At 45.2% G+C, this 19,158-nt stretch overlaps 1 protein-coding gene across 1 annotated transcript; it reads right to left on the reverse strand.

Moving 5' to 3' along the window:
• Positions 1-1,699: 1,699 nt before the first annotated feature.
• LOC149408931 (uncharacterized) lies at positions 1,700-8,191 on the reverse strand. The gene is made up of 4 exons (XM_089650294.1): positions 7,851-8,191; positions 6,823-7,051; positions 5,752-6,772; positions 1,700-5,649 (listed from the first exon to the last, which is right to left on the reverse strand). Exons 1-4 carry the CDS (start codon positions 8,189-8,191, stop codon positions 1,700-1,702), a joined length of 5,541 nt encoding a protein of 1,846 aa, XP_089506420.1.
• Positions 8,192-19,158: the final 10,967 nt, after the last annotated feature.

The following is a 19,158-nucleotide window of genomic DNA, read 5'->3' on the forward strand; positions in this document are numbered from 1 at the left end:
CTATTTGGTGATGTTTGTGAGATGAAAGAAAACGTTCTACCTACTTATGAAGATATAGTGAAATACTATGAGTGGACGAGACATCAAGTGAAATTGCAATTAGAAACTGCAAAAGAACCAATTTTTGGCGAGATAGCAGACATAGTAACGTCGAGAATTGAAAATATATGGCAAACGGCATCTATTCCTACAGTGACGCGAACAAGGATCATTCAAATGTTGAAAGCATATCATCTAAAGTGCAAAAATCTATGATTATTTAAATTTACTTATCATTAAATTATTCTAAATCAAACATCTTAGATATGACAATTTCCAGACATACATCGTAATATAAGCAGTTATAATAGGCAAAATTATATTCATTGGAAGTTTATGCATGCAATTATTAAAGACATTCGCGGTAGAGAGGTTGAGATCCTCGACTGTCGATAAAGAGGTCGCGGGTTCGAATCCCGCGTGGGCAACTAATTTTTATGAAAATAATATGTGGTACTCATTTACATTAATTAATTTAAAAGTAATGTACGGGACGGCACTGTAGTCGCCGGCCGCACAGACGATATAGCGGGAGTGGCCGGCTGGCCGCTTCGACGCCTTGGAAGGGAAGGTCGGGAAAAAGTAGGGAGAATATTAAAAAAAAATGGAAAAAATGGGGAAAAATATGGGGAAAATGAAAAGTGGGGAAAAATGTGGTAAAAAATGGGAAAAATATAGGGAAGGGAGAAATGGGGAAAATGTGGGAGAAAGGTATAAGGCAGGGGGGAGGAAGGTAGGGGGGAACCTGCGCCCTGACTAGGGACGCTTCGACTATTGTGACAGTTTCTTCTTGATGAACGCCAGGGAGCCGGGAGAAAGAAGAAGGCCAGGTTGCAGTGAAGGTCCAGGGCAGAAGTGGCTTGAAGATGGCAGTCAGGGCAGTCCAGGAGAGATGTTGATGATCCGATCGTTGCTGGCTCTCTGCCAAATTGCACAAGTTGTCCGCCTTTTAAAGGACCAACGGGCCTAGCTCTCCCTTTGTTAGCGACAAATTCCGAGAATTATTTTTGGGTTCCCGGAATTTGTCACAGGACTGAGCGCCGTTGTTGCGTAACTTGGAAGGGGATGATTTTGACTAGGTCCCTGACTGTTTCTTCAATCCACTTTGCCCGGGTCATTTTTATTTAAATACATTTTTGTGAGTTTGCACAAATTACATATTAAAAGGGGAATTGACATCCAAAAGGCAGTTTTGCACAATATTCAATTTTGTGCAAACGGCAAGTTTTGTAAAGGAAACTTCGTTTGCACAATTTCAAATTTTGTGCAAATTTACATATTAAAGAGAGAAAACATATATTTAAAAGGGAAGATTTGCACAATATTCAATTTTGTGCAAATCTTCCATGTTTTGTACAGATGATAGGTATTTAATTTATAAGAGGGTGTTGGGGGGTCAAGCCTTTGTTTTTTGTCTATAATGATGACTGCTTGACCCCGTGGTTTTATTTATTAATCAACAGATAAGATTTACAGTTTTACACAAGTGCAGATAAAATTACAGATTTTTATAGAGAAATTTGTTGCATAAATTCGAATATGCGCAGAGATGAGTTTGTAAAGGAACTGCCTCTGCGTAAATTCAGATTTATGCAAATTAATTTAAGTCAGTGGAGGTACGTCCGGTACAATTCTCCCCCCGGTGCAGTCACGGCTGCGCCTAGCGGTCCGGACGTGTAGGTCGGCGGCGTCCTCGACGTCCGGTTCCCCTGGGCCGCTGGGGGTTATGGCTCCCATGCGGCATCCGTGGTCCGGGTGCTGTAGAGGGCGGCGCTGGTGCTGGTGCCGGTGCGGGCGCTGGTGCTGGTGCGGGGAGGATGAGGGCGAGTTTGACAGCAGGGCGGGTGTACGTTCCTGTGGCTGTTTGGACCCGGGCTGTCCTCACTTGGCCGTCGGCAGCTGGGATGGCCTCAACGATACGTCCGCGCGGCCAGCTGTTGCGTGGCAGCGCGGGGTCTAAGATGACCACCAAGTCTCCAGCTTTGAGGGGGTCAGTCGGGTGGTGCCACTTCTGTCGGGCGCCCAGGGTGGGGAGGTACTCACGGAGCCACCGCCTCCAGAACATATCGGCGAGTTGTTGGCTGATACGCCACTGGCGACGGAGACATACCTCCTCCTCCTTGCTGTCGTAGAGTGACAGATGCGGGCGGTTCCCGGCAGACCCCATGAGAAAGTGATTTGGGGTGAGGGGCTCTTCGTCCCGCGGGTCGACAGAGACATGAGTCAGTGGCCGATTGTTGACCACAAACTCAGCCTCTGCCAATGCCGTGCGCAGGGTTTCCTCCCTTGGTGCCCTCTCCTTTAAGGTGGCGCTCAGGGCTCTTTTCACCGAGCGCACCAACCTTTCCCAGGCTCCCCCCATGTGGGGACTGAGGGGGGTGATGAAGCGCCACTCGATGCCCTTGGTAGCCATGGCGTCCGTCATCCTGTCATCCTGCTGCAGGGCTGCCGTGGCATCTCGAATTTCCGCGTCCGCACCACGGAAGTTTGTCCCGTTGTCTGAGTACAACACCTTGGGCTGACCTCTTCGGGCGGTCATCCGTTGTAAGGCCATAATGGCCGAGTCGGCAGACAGCGAGACCGCTAGCTCCAGATGGATGGCGCGGGTGGAGAGGCAGGTAAATAGGGCTCCATAGCGCTTCTCCCGATGTCTGCCGACGGTGACCTCCATTGGCCCGAAGTAGTCCAGTCCGCAGTGTGTAAAGGGGCGGACGTGGTGAGCCAGGCGGGTCGGCGGGAGAACCCCCATCAGTGGAGGAGAGGGCTTGCTCCGTCGTAAGCGGCAGGTGGGGCATTCATGGCTGATTTTCCTGCTGATGGTACGGAGGCGCAGGATGAAAAAGCTGCACCGGATCTCGGCCACAGTTTTCTCCGTGCTTGGATGGTCCGCCTTTTCATGGTAGTGGCGGATCAGCAGTCGGGCGTATGGATCGGAGCCATCCAAGATCACGGGGGTCTTTGCCACGCTCATGCTTCCAGTGAGCTCCCTCAGCCGTGAGCCCATCCGCAAAACGTCATCAGGTCCGAGGAAGGGGGCCAAACTGACGAGACGACTGGCGGCAGGTAGCGCCTGGCTGCGACGAATGGTGTGCAGGTCAGTGGAGAAGGCGTCTTCTTGGGACCTTCTCACCCATCTGCGCTCAGCCTCCGCCAGCTCGTCTGCTCGTAAGGAGCTTTCAGGGGGTCGGCTTGGGCCCGTCCGACAGCGCCTGATGAAGCGTAGCACCCACGCTGTAGCCCGGATCAGCCGGTGCCATGACGAGAACCTCTCGACCAGAGGTAGGGCCTCTCCGGCTGTGGTGATGTGCCCGACGTAGTGTCGGGGCCGGGTCTCGAGGGTCTGGTCATCTGGCTTTGTGAGGGTGCGCTCCTTTGGCCAGTCGCTCTCCGGTGTGGTGAGGAAGGCGGGGCCGTTGAACCATCTTCCTTGGAGTGACAGGTCGGGCAGCTCCAAGTCCCGTGTGCCGATGTCGGCCGGGTTCTGCTTGGTGGGAACCCACCTCCAATTGGCTATGGAGGTGAGTTCATCTATTTCGCCCAACCTGTTGGACACGAACGCAGAGTACGTGCGCGGATCGGTGCGTAACCAGCACAGCACTGTGGTCGAGTCCGTCCAGAAGATGGTTGAAGCTATCTTCGCTTGGCTCTCCAACCGGATGGTTCTGGCCAATCTAGCCGCCATGAGTGCGGACTGCAGCTCAAGGCGGGGTATGGACAGCGGCTTGAGAGGTGCCACCTTACATTTGCTGGCAATGAAGGTGGCTTTTAGGGTGCCCTGCACTTCCTCCACGAAGTAGGCGACGGCACAGCAAGCTTGCTCCGAGGCGTCGCAAAAGAGGTGCAGGGTCACGCTGCTTGACCTCTGTCGGAGCGACCGTCGTGGGATGGAGACGCTGCTTTCCTGGAGCAGGCTCATCCAGTCCCTCCAGCGTTCAGCGTGCTCCGAGGTGATGTGGTCGTCCCATCCAACGCTCGAACGCCACACGGCTTGCAGTAGGATCTTCGACCGTATGGTGAGGCAGGAGACGAAGCCCACCGGGTCGAAGATCTTCATCACGATGGAGAGGAGCTGCCGCTTTGTAGGCCGTGTGGCTTCCTCTAGACTGGCCGCTTCCAGGAAAGTGTAGATGAAGCGGTCGGTAGATGGGTCCCACACCAGTCCCAGGACCCTCTCGGTCTCGCTGCTCCCGCTGCTGATAGCTACCGTGGAGGTGGCGCGGTCTTCGGGGGGCACATCGGCGATGGCGTCCAGGCTGTTTGAGGCCCAGTTCGTAAGGTGGAACCCTCCCTTTGCAAGGAGGGCCCTTACGTCTCGGACTAGGGCAGCAGCTTCGTCAGGGTTGTCCACTGCGTCCAGGTAATCGTCCATGTAAAACCGTGAACGAATGGCTGCTGCGGCGGTCGGGTACTGGTGCTCGTACTGACCGGCCACCCTGTCCCGCACGTACTGGGCACTGCTGGGCGAGCAGGTAGCCCCAAACATCATGGACGCCAGCTGGTAGGTGTCCGGCTGTTGCCGGTCCGGCGACCTCCACAGGTAAAGTTGCGAAAACTGGTCCTCTTTCCTGATTTGGATCCTCAGGAACATCTCCTGGATGTCGGCGGCGATGGCTATACCGCCTTCCCGGAATCGGAGGATGTTCCCCAGGAGAGAGGACAGCAGGTCAGGGCCAGTGAGCAGTTGGTCGTTAAGTGACGTCCCTCGGCATCGGCTGGCGGCGTCGAACACAACCCTTATCTTCCCTGGCTTGTTCGGGTTGGTGACGGCGAAGTGGGGAAGATACCACTTCCGTGGGGCAGGGAGCGACGCCTCATTGGGGGAGAGGCGTCTGGCGTAGCCTTTGGCGACAAGCTGCGTCATTTTGTCATTGTACGCCGCTGCCAGGGTTGCGTCCGCTGCGAGCTTTTTCTCGAGGGACTGGAGCCGCTTCAGCGCACACTGCCGGTTGTCGGGTAGTGTGGCGTCAGGATGTCTCCACAGGAGGCCAGTTTCCCACCGCCCAGAAGGTAGGGGGCGGGTGGTTTCTGCCATTAATGCCATGGCCTTTGTGTCCATGGCATTGACTCTCGCCGCAGACGTGACGCCGAGGGAGTCGACGGCAAAGTTGGATGTTACCAACTCCCTCAGGCGGGCATCTGCAGCGGTCTCCGACTGGAGGGCCAGTGTGGTAGCTGGCCCGTCATTGCTGAGGCTCGAGCCTCCGTGGGCGATCCATCCCAAAGCGGTCCGTGACACTATTCGAGTAGTGCTATTCTCACGGACCTCTCTTGACACGATAAGGTGGGCATTATCCTGCCCGATCAAGAGTTTTGGGGTGACGCGTCTTCCAGGAACGCGCTGCTCCGGCAGGCTCAGGTCAGCTACTGTGTGGGCGGTGATGGTGAAGGTGGATTCCAATCCAGCGCCCCGGATCGTCAGCTTCACGCGTTGGGAGCGGGCGTCGGAGGTACACATCCCCTTCGCTCCGTGCAGCCGCAGACTGTGGACTGGGCCGCGTGCGCCGATCTGCGTTGCGGTGTCAGCGTCGATGAGGGTGATGGTGGATCCCTCATCCAGAAGAGCGAACGTTGACACTTCCCCGTCCGTGGGGCCCCGCAACACAACCGGCACTATTTTCAACAGCACGCGGCTGTCCACTGTCTGGCGTCAAAGGTTCACCTCCGCGACCGTCTCCCGGTGGAGCAGCCGATGATGCGGGTAGCGGCACTCACCCACACCACACCACACTGTCTCCTTGCAGTCCCTGGAGTGGTGCGCCTCCAGGCACTTGCGGCACAGATTGTTAGTACGCACTGTCTCCCACCGGAGGGAGAGCGATTTCGCAATGAATTCGCGACACTCCCGGGTTCTGTGTGGCTCACCGCACTGAGCGCACGCACTTTTCACTTTGTTTTTGTTTATTGTTCTCACTACGGGTGGTGGTGGGCGGTTGGCCTTCCCCTCTGGCGGTGTGGCCACAGCGTTGGCCAGCACATGTTCCCGGCGCCCTTTGCCGGATCTCAAGGGATCCACCATCCCGCTGACCGGGATCACGCCGGCGACGCCCCTCAGAAATGCTGCCAACTGGAGGATGGTGGACTGGGTTGTTTGCCCCAGCATCCGCAGCTCCAGCAGCCAGGCCATCCTTAATGTGCATGGCATCTTGGCAGTGATGTCGGCCAGCAGGGCGGGGTTGGTGAGGTAGCCTCCCGTCCTCAAGTCCCGCAGGGAAGCCACCAGGTTCTGGATTGTCCCGGAGAAGTCAGCAATTTCCTCCAAGGTGGCTTCGGCAGACAGGAAGGGCAGCTTCCTCACCTTGTCCAGCATAAGGTTGGCTATCGAACCCGATCCGCCGTACCGCTCCTCCAGGGTCGCAATGATTTCGGGCACGCGGTCCGGGTTCAGTAGGAGCGAGTATACGTTTTCCCTCGCCTTCCCCTTAAGCGCACGCTGCAACCGTATAAGGTTTTCGCTCAGCGTGAGCTTGCAGGTCGAGGTGGATTGCTCGTACTGCGCAATCCAGGCCGGCCATTCGAGGGGGTCGCCTGAGAATATGGGGAGGTCTTTGGCGGTGGACTGCCGGGCAATGAGGGCGGTCATCCGAAGGTCCTCCTCTACTGAGGGACGAGGGCTGTCCTGGGCGCGCGTGGAGCGGATGGCGTCAGCCAGCAGGGTGCTCAGCTGTGCCAGGAACGGGTCGGCGCCTTGTCGGACCCACTCGCTGGTGTGATGGGCAGTCTCATCGGCGGTCGGCTGCGGGGGAAACAGCGGCGAGAAGCTCTGAGATGAGGCGCCAAGGTAACCGGCAGGAGGTGCGCCAGGGTAGGCACCAGGATGCGCTGCAGCGGGCGCAGCAGGGGACCCGCCCCCAGGGTAGGCGCCAGGATGCGCAGCAGCGGGCGCAGCAGGGGTAACACCAGGGTGCACGGCAGGGTAGGCGGCGGGATGAGCACCAGGGGGCGCGCCAGGGTGCTCGCCAGGGCAGGCACCAGGATGTGCAGCAGCGGGCGCAGCAGGGGGTCCGCCAGGGCGCTCAGCAGGGTAGGCAGCGGGATGCGCACCAGGGGGCGCGCCGGGGTGCTCGCCAGGGCAGGCGCCAGGATGCGCAGCAGCGGGCGCAGCAGGGGGCCCGCCAGAGTAGGCGGCAGGGTGCGCACCAGGGGCCGCACCAGGGTAGGCGGCAGGGTGCGCACCAGGGGCTGCGCCAGGGTGCTCGCCAGGGCAGGCGCCAGGATGCGCAGCAGCGGGCGCAGCAGGGGGCCCGCCAGGGTAGGCGGCAGGGTGCGCACCAGGGGCCGCACCAGGGTAGGCGGCAGGGTGCGCACCAAGGGCTGCGCCAGGGTGCTCGCCAGGGTAGGCGCCAGGATGCGCAGCAGTGGGCGCAGCAGGGGGCCCGCCAGGGTAGGCGGCAGGGTGCTCACCAGGGGGCGCACCAGGGTAGGCGGCAGGGTGCGCACCAGGGGCCGCACCAGGGTAGGCGGCAGGGTGCGCACCAGGGGCCGCACCAGGGTAGGCGGCAGGATGCGCACCAGGGGCCGCACCAGGGTAGGCGGCAGGGTGCGCACCAGGGGCCGCACCAGGGTAGGCGGCAGGGTGCGCACCAGGGGCCGCACCAGGGTAGGCGGCAGGGTGCGCACCAGGGGCCGCACCAGGGTAGGCGGCAGGGTGCGCACCAGGGGCCGCACCAGGGTAGGCGGCAGGGTGCGCACCAGGGGCCGCACCAGGGTAGGCGGCAGGATGCGCACCAGGGGCCGCACCAGGGTAGGCGGCAGGGTGCGCACCAGGGTAGGCGCCCAGGTGGGTGCCAGGGGGGTCCGCCCCTGGCAGGTACTGCGTCGCGGTGGGGAGGGCTGCGAGCAGCACAGCGAGCTGCCTGCTCATTGTCCGGTTCGCCTTCCGGAGCTGCCTGACCGTGTCCTCTGTTGTGGTTGAATCCTCCTCTGCATCGGAGGACGGTGCGCTTTCAGGGCCGGCAAAGTGAGTGTCAGCAGGGCTGGCAGCGCGTGGGGCAGCAGGTCCGGCAGGGTCAGGGCCGGCAGGGCCGGCAGGGTGAGGGCCGGCAGGGTGAGGGCCGGCAGGGCCGGCGGGGTGAGGGCCTGTCACCAGCTCCACGTCGGGTTGTGAATCTGGGGTGGAGGCTGAAGCCTCGCGGCCACTCCGCAGGGACGGCATCTTGGGACGTCACTGGAAGGCGTGAAGGAGTGAAGGCGTGAAGAGGCGATCGCGGCTCGAAGGACCATGTACGGGACGGCACTGTAGTCGCCGGCCGCACAGACGATATAGCGGGAGTGGCCGGCTGGCCGCTTCGACGCCTTGGAAGGGAAGGTCGGGAAAACGTATGGAGAATGTTGAAAAAATGGAAAAAATGGGGAAAAATATGGGGAAAATGAAAAGTGGGGAAAAATGTGGTAAAAAATGGGAAAAATATAGGGAAGGGAGAAATGGGGAAAATGTGGGAGAAAGGTATAAGGCAGGGGGGAGGAAGGTAGGGGGGAACCTGCGCCCTGACTAGGGACGCTTCGACTATTGTGACAGTTTCTTCTTGATGAACGCCAGGGAGCCGGGAGAAAGAAGAAGGCCAGGTTGCAGTGAAGGTCCAGGGCAGAAGTGGCTTGAAGATGGCAGTCAGGGCAGTCCAGGAGAGATGTTGATGATCCGATCGTTGCTGGCTCTCTGCCAAATTGCACAAGTTGTCCGCCTTTTAAAGGACCAACGGGCCTAGCTCTCCCTTTGTTAGCGACAAATTCCGAGAATTATTTTTGGGTTCCCGGAATTTGTCACAGGACTGAGCGCCGTTGTTGCGTAACTTGGAAGGGGATGATTTTGACTAGGTCCCTGACTGTTTCTTCAATCCACTTTGCCCGGGTCATTTTTATTTAAATACATTTTTGTGAGTTTGCACAAATTACATATTAAAAGGGGAATTGACATCCAAAAGGCAGTTTTGCACAATATTCAATTTTGTGCAAACGGCAAGTTTTGTAAAGGAAACTGCGTTTGCACAATTTCAAATTTTGTGCAAATTTACATATTAAAGAGAGAAAACATATATTTAAAAGGGAAGATTTGCACAATATTCAATTTTGTGCAAATCTTCCATGTTTTGTACAGATGATAGGTATTTAATTTATAAGAGGGTGTTGGGGGGTCAAGCCTTTGTTTTTTGTCTATAATGATGACTGCTTGACCCCGTGGTTTTATTTATTAATCAACAGATAAGATTTACAGTTTTACACAAGTGCAGATAAAATTACAGATTTTTATAGAGAAATTTGTTGCATAAATTCGAATATGCGCAGAGATGAGTTTGTAAAGGAACTGCCTCTGCGTAAATTCAGATTTATGCAAATTAATTTAAGTCAGTGGAGGTACGTCCGGTACAATTAATGTATAGTATATTTGTGGCACGTTCCATAGGGTCTGGCAAGACTTTCATTGAATGAAAGCTCTGGCGAAAGACAACCATTCGGAATCGAAAAAATATTGCTTGACACAGCAAAAGGAATGTTTAGTGACAAGATTTAAACAACAAGGTGAATTTCAACATCCCTTTTCCCATTCTCCTCCCCTTCTCCGCTCCGAACTCTCAATATTCCCCAAAGTGTGATACAATAGTCCCAATGGATCCGGACAGCTCGGCCTAGAGATGGGTCATGACATGACTCATTTTGTTAAGAGCTGTACCCACGGTACTCGCTCAATATTTTCGTACATCACAGAGTCGACTCAATTGAACAACGGCTTAATTGAACGGGAGCCGTGAGGTCAGAGCGTATGAGCAATGAGAATACTGTGTTTGCCCGATATGACGGTGTGTTCTCCGGTACGGCTCAACCACCAAACGACTCCCCCGCTACGGCTCTCCCGATTCGGCTCCCAACGTAACCGCAAGAATGATCGTATGACTCTTGGTACCCGTACGCCGTTTGATCCTAAGCTTTCTATCGTCGAATCGTTCGAAATTATAGATGAAATAAGGACTCTTTTATCGTGGAGCAATGAAGAGTGCGCAGGAAAAAGATTCGATTCCATATTAAATAGAAACCCTGGCTACGATAAATTACGGAGCATTAGTGAAAATTTTAATGTTACCATCAATTCAACACAACTCTATAAATTTGCTCCACTGACATCTGTCGATGTTGAACGATCATTTTCTATATATAAGTGGATTTTTGAAAATAGGTATAATATTTTTTTTACTAAATACATTTCTTTCCTTGTATACAAGTTGCAGGGATCTTTGTTATGGGGAAACAATTATAGGATATTATATAATAGGGTGTGTCAATTATTTCAACTTTTGAATTCAGAAACGCCTGATGTCTCAAAAGTTGCGTCTTACAAAGAAAATGAGAACTACATTTAAAATTATTTTTTTAAAAATGGTTATTAGCTCGCTAAAATGCATTGAAAAACAGAAAAAAAACCTAAAACATGTATTTTTAAATAATGGTAATTAATATTTTCTTCCCAATAATTTTACCTTTTAACGTTTGTTTATTATTAAAAACTGCGTATAGTTGACAAAAATTAAATAAAAAAATCAATTTTATTAATGCAAGTAAATCTACAAGAATACCGAAATTAACAAAAAAAATGATAAAAATCCACTAAAACGTTTTCCATTGCCATTTAGTTTGCTTTAATTTTCAATTATTGGATTTATCAACGTAGTCAAAGATAATTGATTATGGGAAATATCGATTTCAACACTATATACAAGGGCGCAAAGGATTGTAAATCCGAATAAGTCACGACCTTTAGAAAAACCATCTACTCTTCTTCCGCTTCTTTCCAACAGTTTTTCAGATTCTGATGAGGAACCAGCGCTAAGTGATGATCATCAATCTGCAGTGGCTCATGATACATTATCTCCTCGAAATATACAATATTCGAAGATGAAGAATCCCTTGACGAAGTTATCTCAAATTTGTGATCGATACGGCGTATCACACAGAGCAGCAGCTGCCATTGCTTCTGCGGTTTTAAAAGATGTAAATGAAGCTGGTCCATCTTTCGTTATAGATCATAGTAGATTATGAAGAGCTAGAAAGCAAACTAGAGATATGTTATTAAATAGCCGTAAATTGACAAATATCGAAGGTTTATTTTTAGATGGGCGCAAGGACAAAGCAATGTTTATTATCAAGAAAGGAAGAAAATTTTATCGACGAATAAAAGTTGACACATAACGCTTGTGCAGGAGCCAGGATCAGTGTATCTCGGACACGCTACGCCATCATCTGGTACTGCTAATGCCATATGTTCTCTTTTGGAAGAGGAAAATCGTCAAATGGAGAAAATTGTTGCAGTTCGTTGTGACGGAACAAATACAAACACTGGCCGGAAAAATGGAATCATTTCAAGAATGGAACAGAGACTTGGAAAGCCATTGCAATGGCTTATTTGCCAGCTGCACGCTAATGAACTATCATTACGACATCTGCTATCTTCATTAGATGGACCGACTAGCGGACCTGTAGCTTTCTCGGGACCAATCGGAAGAAACTTAAAAAATTGTGAGAACGTTAAAATTATTCGGTTTGTTCCCATTCAATCATCCATACCGGAAAATATAACAGAAAAATTAAGCACGGACCAAAATTATTTATATAATATATGTCTGGCTGTGTCAAAAGGTATGATAACTGTAGATTTGGCAAGGAAACAACCAGGGAAAATGTCTCATGCCAGGTGGCTAACAACTGCAAACAGAATATTACGGCTATATGTTGCAACGGAAAACTCAACAGAAAATTTGCAGATATTGGCCACCTTTATTGTGAGAGTTTATGCTCCAACATGGTTTACCATAAAGTGCAATAGGTCTTAGATAGATGGAGCCCGTAATCTTTGGAAAATGGTTAGCATTTCCAGATATCTTTCAGGAGAATTGAAAGCTATTGTCGACCCCGTGATTCAGAGGAACGCATATTTTGCACACCCGGAAAACATTATTCTATCAATGTTAACCGATGACAATAAATGTATAAGGGAGCTAGGATGTAGAAGGATCATTAAATATAGGGCCCTTCAAACTTCATGAGTGAGAGAGTTCATAATTCCAAAAATTAATTTAAACTGCAATAGCTACATAGAATAAATTGACTGGCAGGCCACAGATTTAATTCTGACAGAACCTCCACTCCTGACCAACGTAAAAACGGACGAATTACTTAAATTGTGTGATGAAGGAAATGTAAAAAGGTTCGATTTTCCTAAATTTCCTTGCCACACACAATCAGTGGAAAGGTGTGTGAAGTTGACCACAGAGGCGTCTTCTGTTGCTGGTTACAATGCTAGAAAAGGTTATATTTACGCCAAGCAACTTTCAAGAAACATAATGCCAAATATTAATTCAAAGCAAGATTTTAAGTAATTACTGTTTTAACAATATGTTATCATTCAATTTTGAGCATCCATTATTTTTTGTTCGTTGTATTTTGGTCAAAAATGTTGTTGTACGTTATTGTTTAGTATCTTGAATTTTACCATAAAAAGTGTTATTTTTCCCTTTTATATTTTTAACCAACACATCACATATGTTAAAAAAATATTTATTTTTCGTTCTTTGTACTGCAGTTATGGAAATAAAATTAAGTGTGCTACAAAATATTAAATATGGACCCATTGTTTTATTTTTTTCCCAAATCACGAAATCAAATTTTTTTCAAAACTTCCGGCCATTTTAGCGAGCTAATAGTGAACACCAATTTCATTTATTTTTACGTTTTCGAATAGCTACAGATCATACGCAACTTTTGAGACCCCAGGCGTTTAAAAATAAGGCAATTTTTTTTCTCTCTATGGGGAGCGACACACGCTATTATATAATAATGCGGCACTGTTCTGTCGCTTCGTTATACATTTATAACCTCTCTTTTTGTTTACTATAATCCTGCGTATAACTTCATGTTTATTTACTTAAATTATCGCACCCCGTATGCCCGTTTAATTTCGCCAACTCATTCTTGTTTATTTTGTACATGCATCAATCGATTATTAGAATTTAATACAATATAATATACAGAAAACGATGATAAAAGTAGCATTACGTATTCGTTCACAGATAGGCAAAATTATTATGTAATATTAGGTAGGTATAGAAATTAATGTATCCCAACGAAAAGCTTCATTTTTTTCCGATGGAATATGCATAAGTATCTGGCTGAATTATCAATTTAATTCGAATTTTTCAAAATATCGAAGTAGAAAATGTTTTATTTTTGTAGGAATATAAAGATCGTACCTATGTTTTATTTTACTCAGAGAAGCAATATAATGTAAGTATTATAATATATTGAATACATTATAGGGATAGTATTCCTTGAGTTCCGTTTAGAATCAAGCACTGGAAAACTAATATGATTTAAAACTGAAAAACTGTCTTTTGCAAAAACACTGGAAAACTGTTTTCCTTTTCAATGTTTATGATGTGTCATTAATTAATTAATTGAAGGCATACTAAAACGTGTTAAATACAAAATACACTAATTTTCGTACAAATTAGTCTGATTTCGTAATTGTAAAAAGCATTCACTTTGTGGCTCAACATAATTTATAATAAAAACGGTCAAAAACAAATTTATGTGTTTTTATTATAGTCTGATTTTGGTTAGCAATATTCTCTTAGCAGGCATGGGCATCGGACGAGCCGTCAACGAATAGGGATTTTTAATATATAACATTAAAATAATAGATTGCTTGAATTTAAATATTTTTGTGCATTTAGTGAGCATACTTACTGATTGATTTACTTGCATTTACAAGCCCTGGCAACAAATTTACTGTAAAAGAGAGTCCAATTATCAGTTAGTACAGTATAAACGAGGTGATGTATGAATGTGAATGAAACAAGGACCAATCCCTGCAGGGAACAGCTTGATGGTCACTTACTAACTTAAGTAAGTTGTAGTAAATTATTTAATTTGGGGTAGATTATGGATAGGCTAATCACGAGGAGTCGAGAACCAAAATTAGTATGAAAAATAAAGATTCATAGTTTAATGTTTACTTACGTTATCAGTAATATAATTAAAAAATATATTTACGGACCACCCTAATATACTTAAGTACATAAATAATCAATGATTAAAATGATGTACTTACGTATTTTGATAGCTCGTATTCATATCACAAAATTATGAAATAATTTATGCAAGTCGTACAGAGCAAATTATGCAATAATCATTATTATTTTTCGGAATAACTTATTGAGTAAAACCTCAAATTATAATATTTAAATATTGAAGACAATATTAGTGATTTTTAAACGCAAATCTGAAACAGAAAAATCAGAAAAGGAAACGGTCATACCTATCTGGGACTCGAACAAAATCACTAATATTGTCTTCAATATTTAAATATTATAATTTGAGGTTTTACTCAATAAGTTATTCCGAAAAATAATAATTCATTTTCTAGACTTGCAGAAAAAGTCAATAGATGTCGCACATCAAAAATAAAAACAATAAGATAGGTTTATCTATAAGACGCTGTCTAGGATTGCATTTAGTTCGGGTTGAATCTTGCGATCATACATAAAGATAGTTGCCAATAAAAATGTGCGGTGAAAAAATGAAGACAACGTTGGTAGTTCTTATTCGAAGTATGATACAGTTAAAAGTGACCGATGAGGATAGGGTTTTATTAGCGCAGTTGGTAGAGCATTGTCCCGGAAAGACAAGGGTCCTGGGTTCGAGTCCCAGATGTGACCGTTTCCTTTTCTGATTTTTCTGTTTCAGATTTGCGTTTAAAAATCACTAATACTGTCTTCAATATTTAAATATGCAATAATCATTTATACATTTTAATAATATAAACTAACATTTTTTATTTCAATAGAAATGCTAGTGTTTTGAGAGATCGCGAGTTTTATTGATAAATTAACCTAGCGAAGCGGAGTAACATAAATTACTGTTTTATGCAAAAGATAAATTTAACCGCTTTGTCTTAGAATTTTATACTTATAATCCATGCCGTCAGAAGTGCTCTTTTATTAAGGCTTCAAATTTAGACGGTAGTTATTTTTACTTCATAATGAAAATGTTGCAATATTGCTAAATTCCGTGTTTGAAAAAAGATGACGAATTTACACCACCACGGTTTGAGCTTTGTAAATGTTGTATTGTGGTGAACGAATATTATAACACGTTTGTATTTGATATGTTATTTATTAAACCAGCCCAGCTGGCGATCTGTTGACAAGTGGTGACAGCTAGGGTTTGTGTAGCACAGACAATATATTAGGAAATGGCCATAGATAACATTATACTGATAACACCAACATCCCTCTTTTCCTAATAAAGAAAAACAAGTCAAGACAAGATGAACATTACAAACATAAATTTTTCTTTTCAAATAAACATAATTCATGACATAGTAATAAACTGTAAGTGAAATACAATTACCAAATTTAATTATAATCAGATGGATTATATCTATCAGGTTTATTAACAATTCTGCCCGAACGAGTTCGAATGCTTGCCTCATTGTTTGTCAGCTCATCAGAAGTTGTAGGACCTGGATAGAACGGGATGGAATGAAAATCATTGTCAAAACGTACACCTTTCTCCGATGAACTATTTCCATTCAGCGGTGATGATGATTCCTGACGTGATCTGTCTAAATTTAAGTGTTTCCTATTCCTGCGATATCTTGAACCATCGGGAGTTTCAACAATATATGACCTTGGGCATCCTTTAACAATTTCTACTACAGTAGCTGGTGACCATGAACTTGACACATCTTTTTTAAAAACTACTTTATCGCCTATCTTCAACTCAGACAAGTTCCGAACCTTTTTGTCAAAATATTTTTTCATTTTGTTTTGACGACCCTTAAATTTATCTTCATATTCTTTAAATCGCACGACTTTTGGTCTAAGTTGACTGGATGTTACGGGTAAATTACATCTAAGTTGACGTGACATTAAGAGGCTTGCAGGGGATGGAAAATTATTTTTTGGACTATTTCTGTAATGTAACATAGCAAGATACGGATCAGTTTTGGATTCAAGGCATTTTCTTAAAATATTCTTTACTATTTTTACTGAACTCTCAGCTTGACCATTTGACTGAGGATAGTTTGGACTAGTGGTGATATGTTCAATATCCCACTCATATAAAAAGTTTTTAAAAATGGCTGATTGAAATGGTGGTCCATTATCACTAACAAGCGTTAACGGTATCCCATGACGTGAAAATATAGATTTTAAGTGTGTGACTACAGTTTCCGCGTTATAATTGTGTAACATTGAATTTTCGATGTATTTTGAATAATAATCAGTAACAATGAGATAATTTGAGTTGTTGAAATGCATTAAATCTACACCTACCTTTTCCCAGGGAAAATTAGTGATACCATGGGGCAAAAGAGGCTGTGACGGGTTATTAGGTTTAAATTTAGTACAAATCTGACATTGATCGACAATGTTTTTAATATCAGAGTTAATATTCGGCCAAAAAATCATATTTCTGACTAGACTTTTTGCTTTTGACATACCTAAGTGACCTTTATGTACATCTTTTAAAATTTCAGGACGTAAAATTGACGGTATAATTAAACTAGGTCCCTTAAATACCAGATCATTGACAACATGAATTTCTGCTTGAAAATTCCAGTATGGTTTAACGCAGGGTTCAATTACATTTTTATTTGACGGCCAACCGGTTTTATAATATTTCATTAAAGTTAATAAAGACTGATCTTGTTTCGTCGCCGCAGTGATTAATTTCAGTTTTTCTTCTGAAACTGCCAGACTTGACATCAGTAAATTGATATGTATGTCAATTTCTTTTTCCGCATCTGTTATTTCTGTATCAGGTAACGGCGCTCTAGATAACGTATCGGCAATATACATAAATTTACCAGGTACATATCTGACGTCTAAATGGTAGCATTGTAGAGACATCATCATTCGTTGTAACCTTGCGGGAACTTCAGAAAGTGATTTCTTAAAAAGTGTGACTAGTGGTTTATGATCTGTTTCAACATTTACTACGTGGCCATAAATATACTGATGGAATTTTTGACAACCGAATAAAATTGCATATAATTCCTTCTCTATCTGTGCATAATTTTGCTGACTGGACGTTAGTGTTTTTGACGCATAAGCAATCGGTCTACTTTCCTGCAAAATAACTGCGCCCACTGCGCTCTGCGAAGAATCTACTGATAATTTTAACGGTTTTTTAATGTCAAAATTAATAAGTACTGGAGATGAACTTATAATTTTCTTTAAATTGACAAAGGACTGATCGTGATTGGCATCCCATTGCCAGCTGACGTCTTTCTTTAGCAAAGTCCTTAAAAGTTCTGTTTCTTTTGACAAATCTTTGATAAAAGATCCCAAGTAATTAATCATACCTAAAAACCGTTGTAAGTCTTTCTTACAAGTGGGAGTAGGTAATTCTCGAATAGCTCTAATCTTTGACTCATCTGGCCTGATCCCTTGACTGCTAAAGATATGACCTAGAAAAGTAACTTCCTGTAAGCCAAAGTGACATTTATTTAGATTGAATTTTAAATTTACTTCTCTGGCTCTTTTAAAAACATTTTCTAATCTCCTTTCATGAGATTCAAGATTCTCTCCCCATACTAAAATATCGTCAACGAAAACTATCACCCCTTCTAGATCAGCAAATATTTCCGTCATTATTCTAGAGAAGAATTCGGGAGCTGAATTAATTCCATACGGAAGTCTTAAAAATTGATACCTGCCGAAAGGTGTTTGGAAAGTGCATAAATCTGAACTTTCACTATCTAAGCGTATCATCCAAAAACCTGAAAATGCGTCTAGATTTGAAAAAAACTTCGCTCCTTTAATTTTAAACCTAATTTCGTCCATTGAAGGTGTTGGATAATGCGTTCTGCAAATAGCCCTATTTAAATTTCGTGGATCTAGACAAATGCGTAACTGTGAATTTTTTTTTTCTACGACAACTATGGAACTCACCCACGGTGTTGGTTTTGTAACCTTGACAATGACCTTCATTTCCTCCATTCTATCTAATTCTTCTTTTAATTTATCGTGCAGCTTGAATGGAATCTTTCTTGGTGCATCGATTTTAGGATGAACATCAGATCGAACTGTTAGATGACATTCGTGAGGTAAGCATCCGAGACCCTGAAAAACATCGTTAAATTTCTTTATTAAATTGTTCGAATTATACATTGACAAATCATTGTTGGGAATATTTTCAGAATTATTCGTGTTAGAATACACACGTTTTATTATTCCCATTGCATTGCAAGTAGCTAGCCCTAATATAGTTTGACATGATTTCAACTCAGTGATGACAAAGGGAATGGACATATTTTTATCATTATTATAAAAACAATTTAACTTACAAATTCCTTTTGTAGGAATGTTAGTATGTACCACCGAATGAATTTATTTTAAATGCTGTTTCTGTGATAATTTTTTCTGACAAACCAAGTTTATTAAAATTTGTAAAAGACATAACATTTACATTGGCACCGGTATCTATAAGACATGAAATTATAACATTATTTATTCTTAAATTAATGTGCCATGAATTCAATGTTGATTTAATATTGTTACAATTTAATGTATCAATTGTATAGTCGTGGTTGGGTATTTTACTTTGTGACAATGTATTAACATTAATTTTCCTACCTTTCAATTTCCTATTAAAACAAAATTTCGAATAATGCCCAATCTTGAGACAATTAAAGCATTTAGCTAATGATGCCGGGCAGTTTGTGCGGTGAATTTGTCCACATTTGGTACAGACTCCGCCCTGACTTCCGGATTGACCTCTGGATAGACTGCTCGGACTTCCCGATGGACTTCTGGAATGATTGCTCGGACTTCCGGATTGACTTCTGGAATGGCTTCTGGCTGATAGTGAAGATGAAGAAGGGCTTCGTAGAACTTGTTGTATAATATTCCCCTCAAGACTTCTTGTGTTTTCCCTCGATACAACAATCGCTCTTGACAAATTAATCGCTTTTTCCAAGTTTAACGACGTTTCTTGTAAAAGTCTTTCTTTCAAGTAGTAAAGATTTCGATTTAGGTTACATATGAATATGTCCTTTATTAAGGATGTTTGTAGATTGCCGAAATCACAAGTTTGACTTAGATTTTGTAGCGAAGCAATAAAATCTTCGAC

Source organism: Hesperophylax consimilis, unplaced genomic scaffold (assembly GCF_061612785.1).
Source record: "Hesperophylax consimilis isolate HC1 unplaced genomic scaffold, BYU_Hcon_1.0 scaffold_41, whole genome shotgun sequence".
Lineage (NCBI taxonomy): Eukaryota > Metazoa > Arthropoda > Insecta > Trichoptera > Limnephilidae > Hesperophylax > Hesperophylax consimilis.

Excerpts from the sequence above, each read along its gene's own strand:
- LOC149408931 (XM_089650294.1), bottom strand. The coding sequence starts at position 8,191 with ATGCCGTCCCTGCGGAGTGGCCGCGAGGCTTCAGCCTCCACCCCAGAT. Across the intron at positions 7,052-7,850 it reads GCCCTCCCCACCGCGACGCA|CGCCCTGGCGGACCCCCTGC; the intron begins GTACCTGCCAGG and ends TACCCTGCTGAG. Across the intron at positions 6,773-6,822 it reads CCCTGGCGCACCTCCTGCCG|CCGACCGCCGATGAGACTGC; the intron begins GTTACCTTGGCG and ends TTTCCCCCGCAG.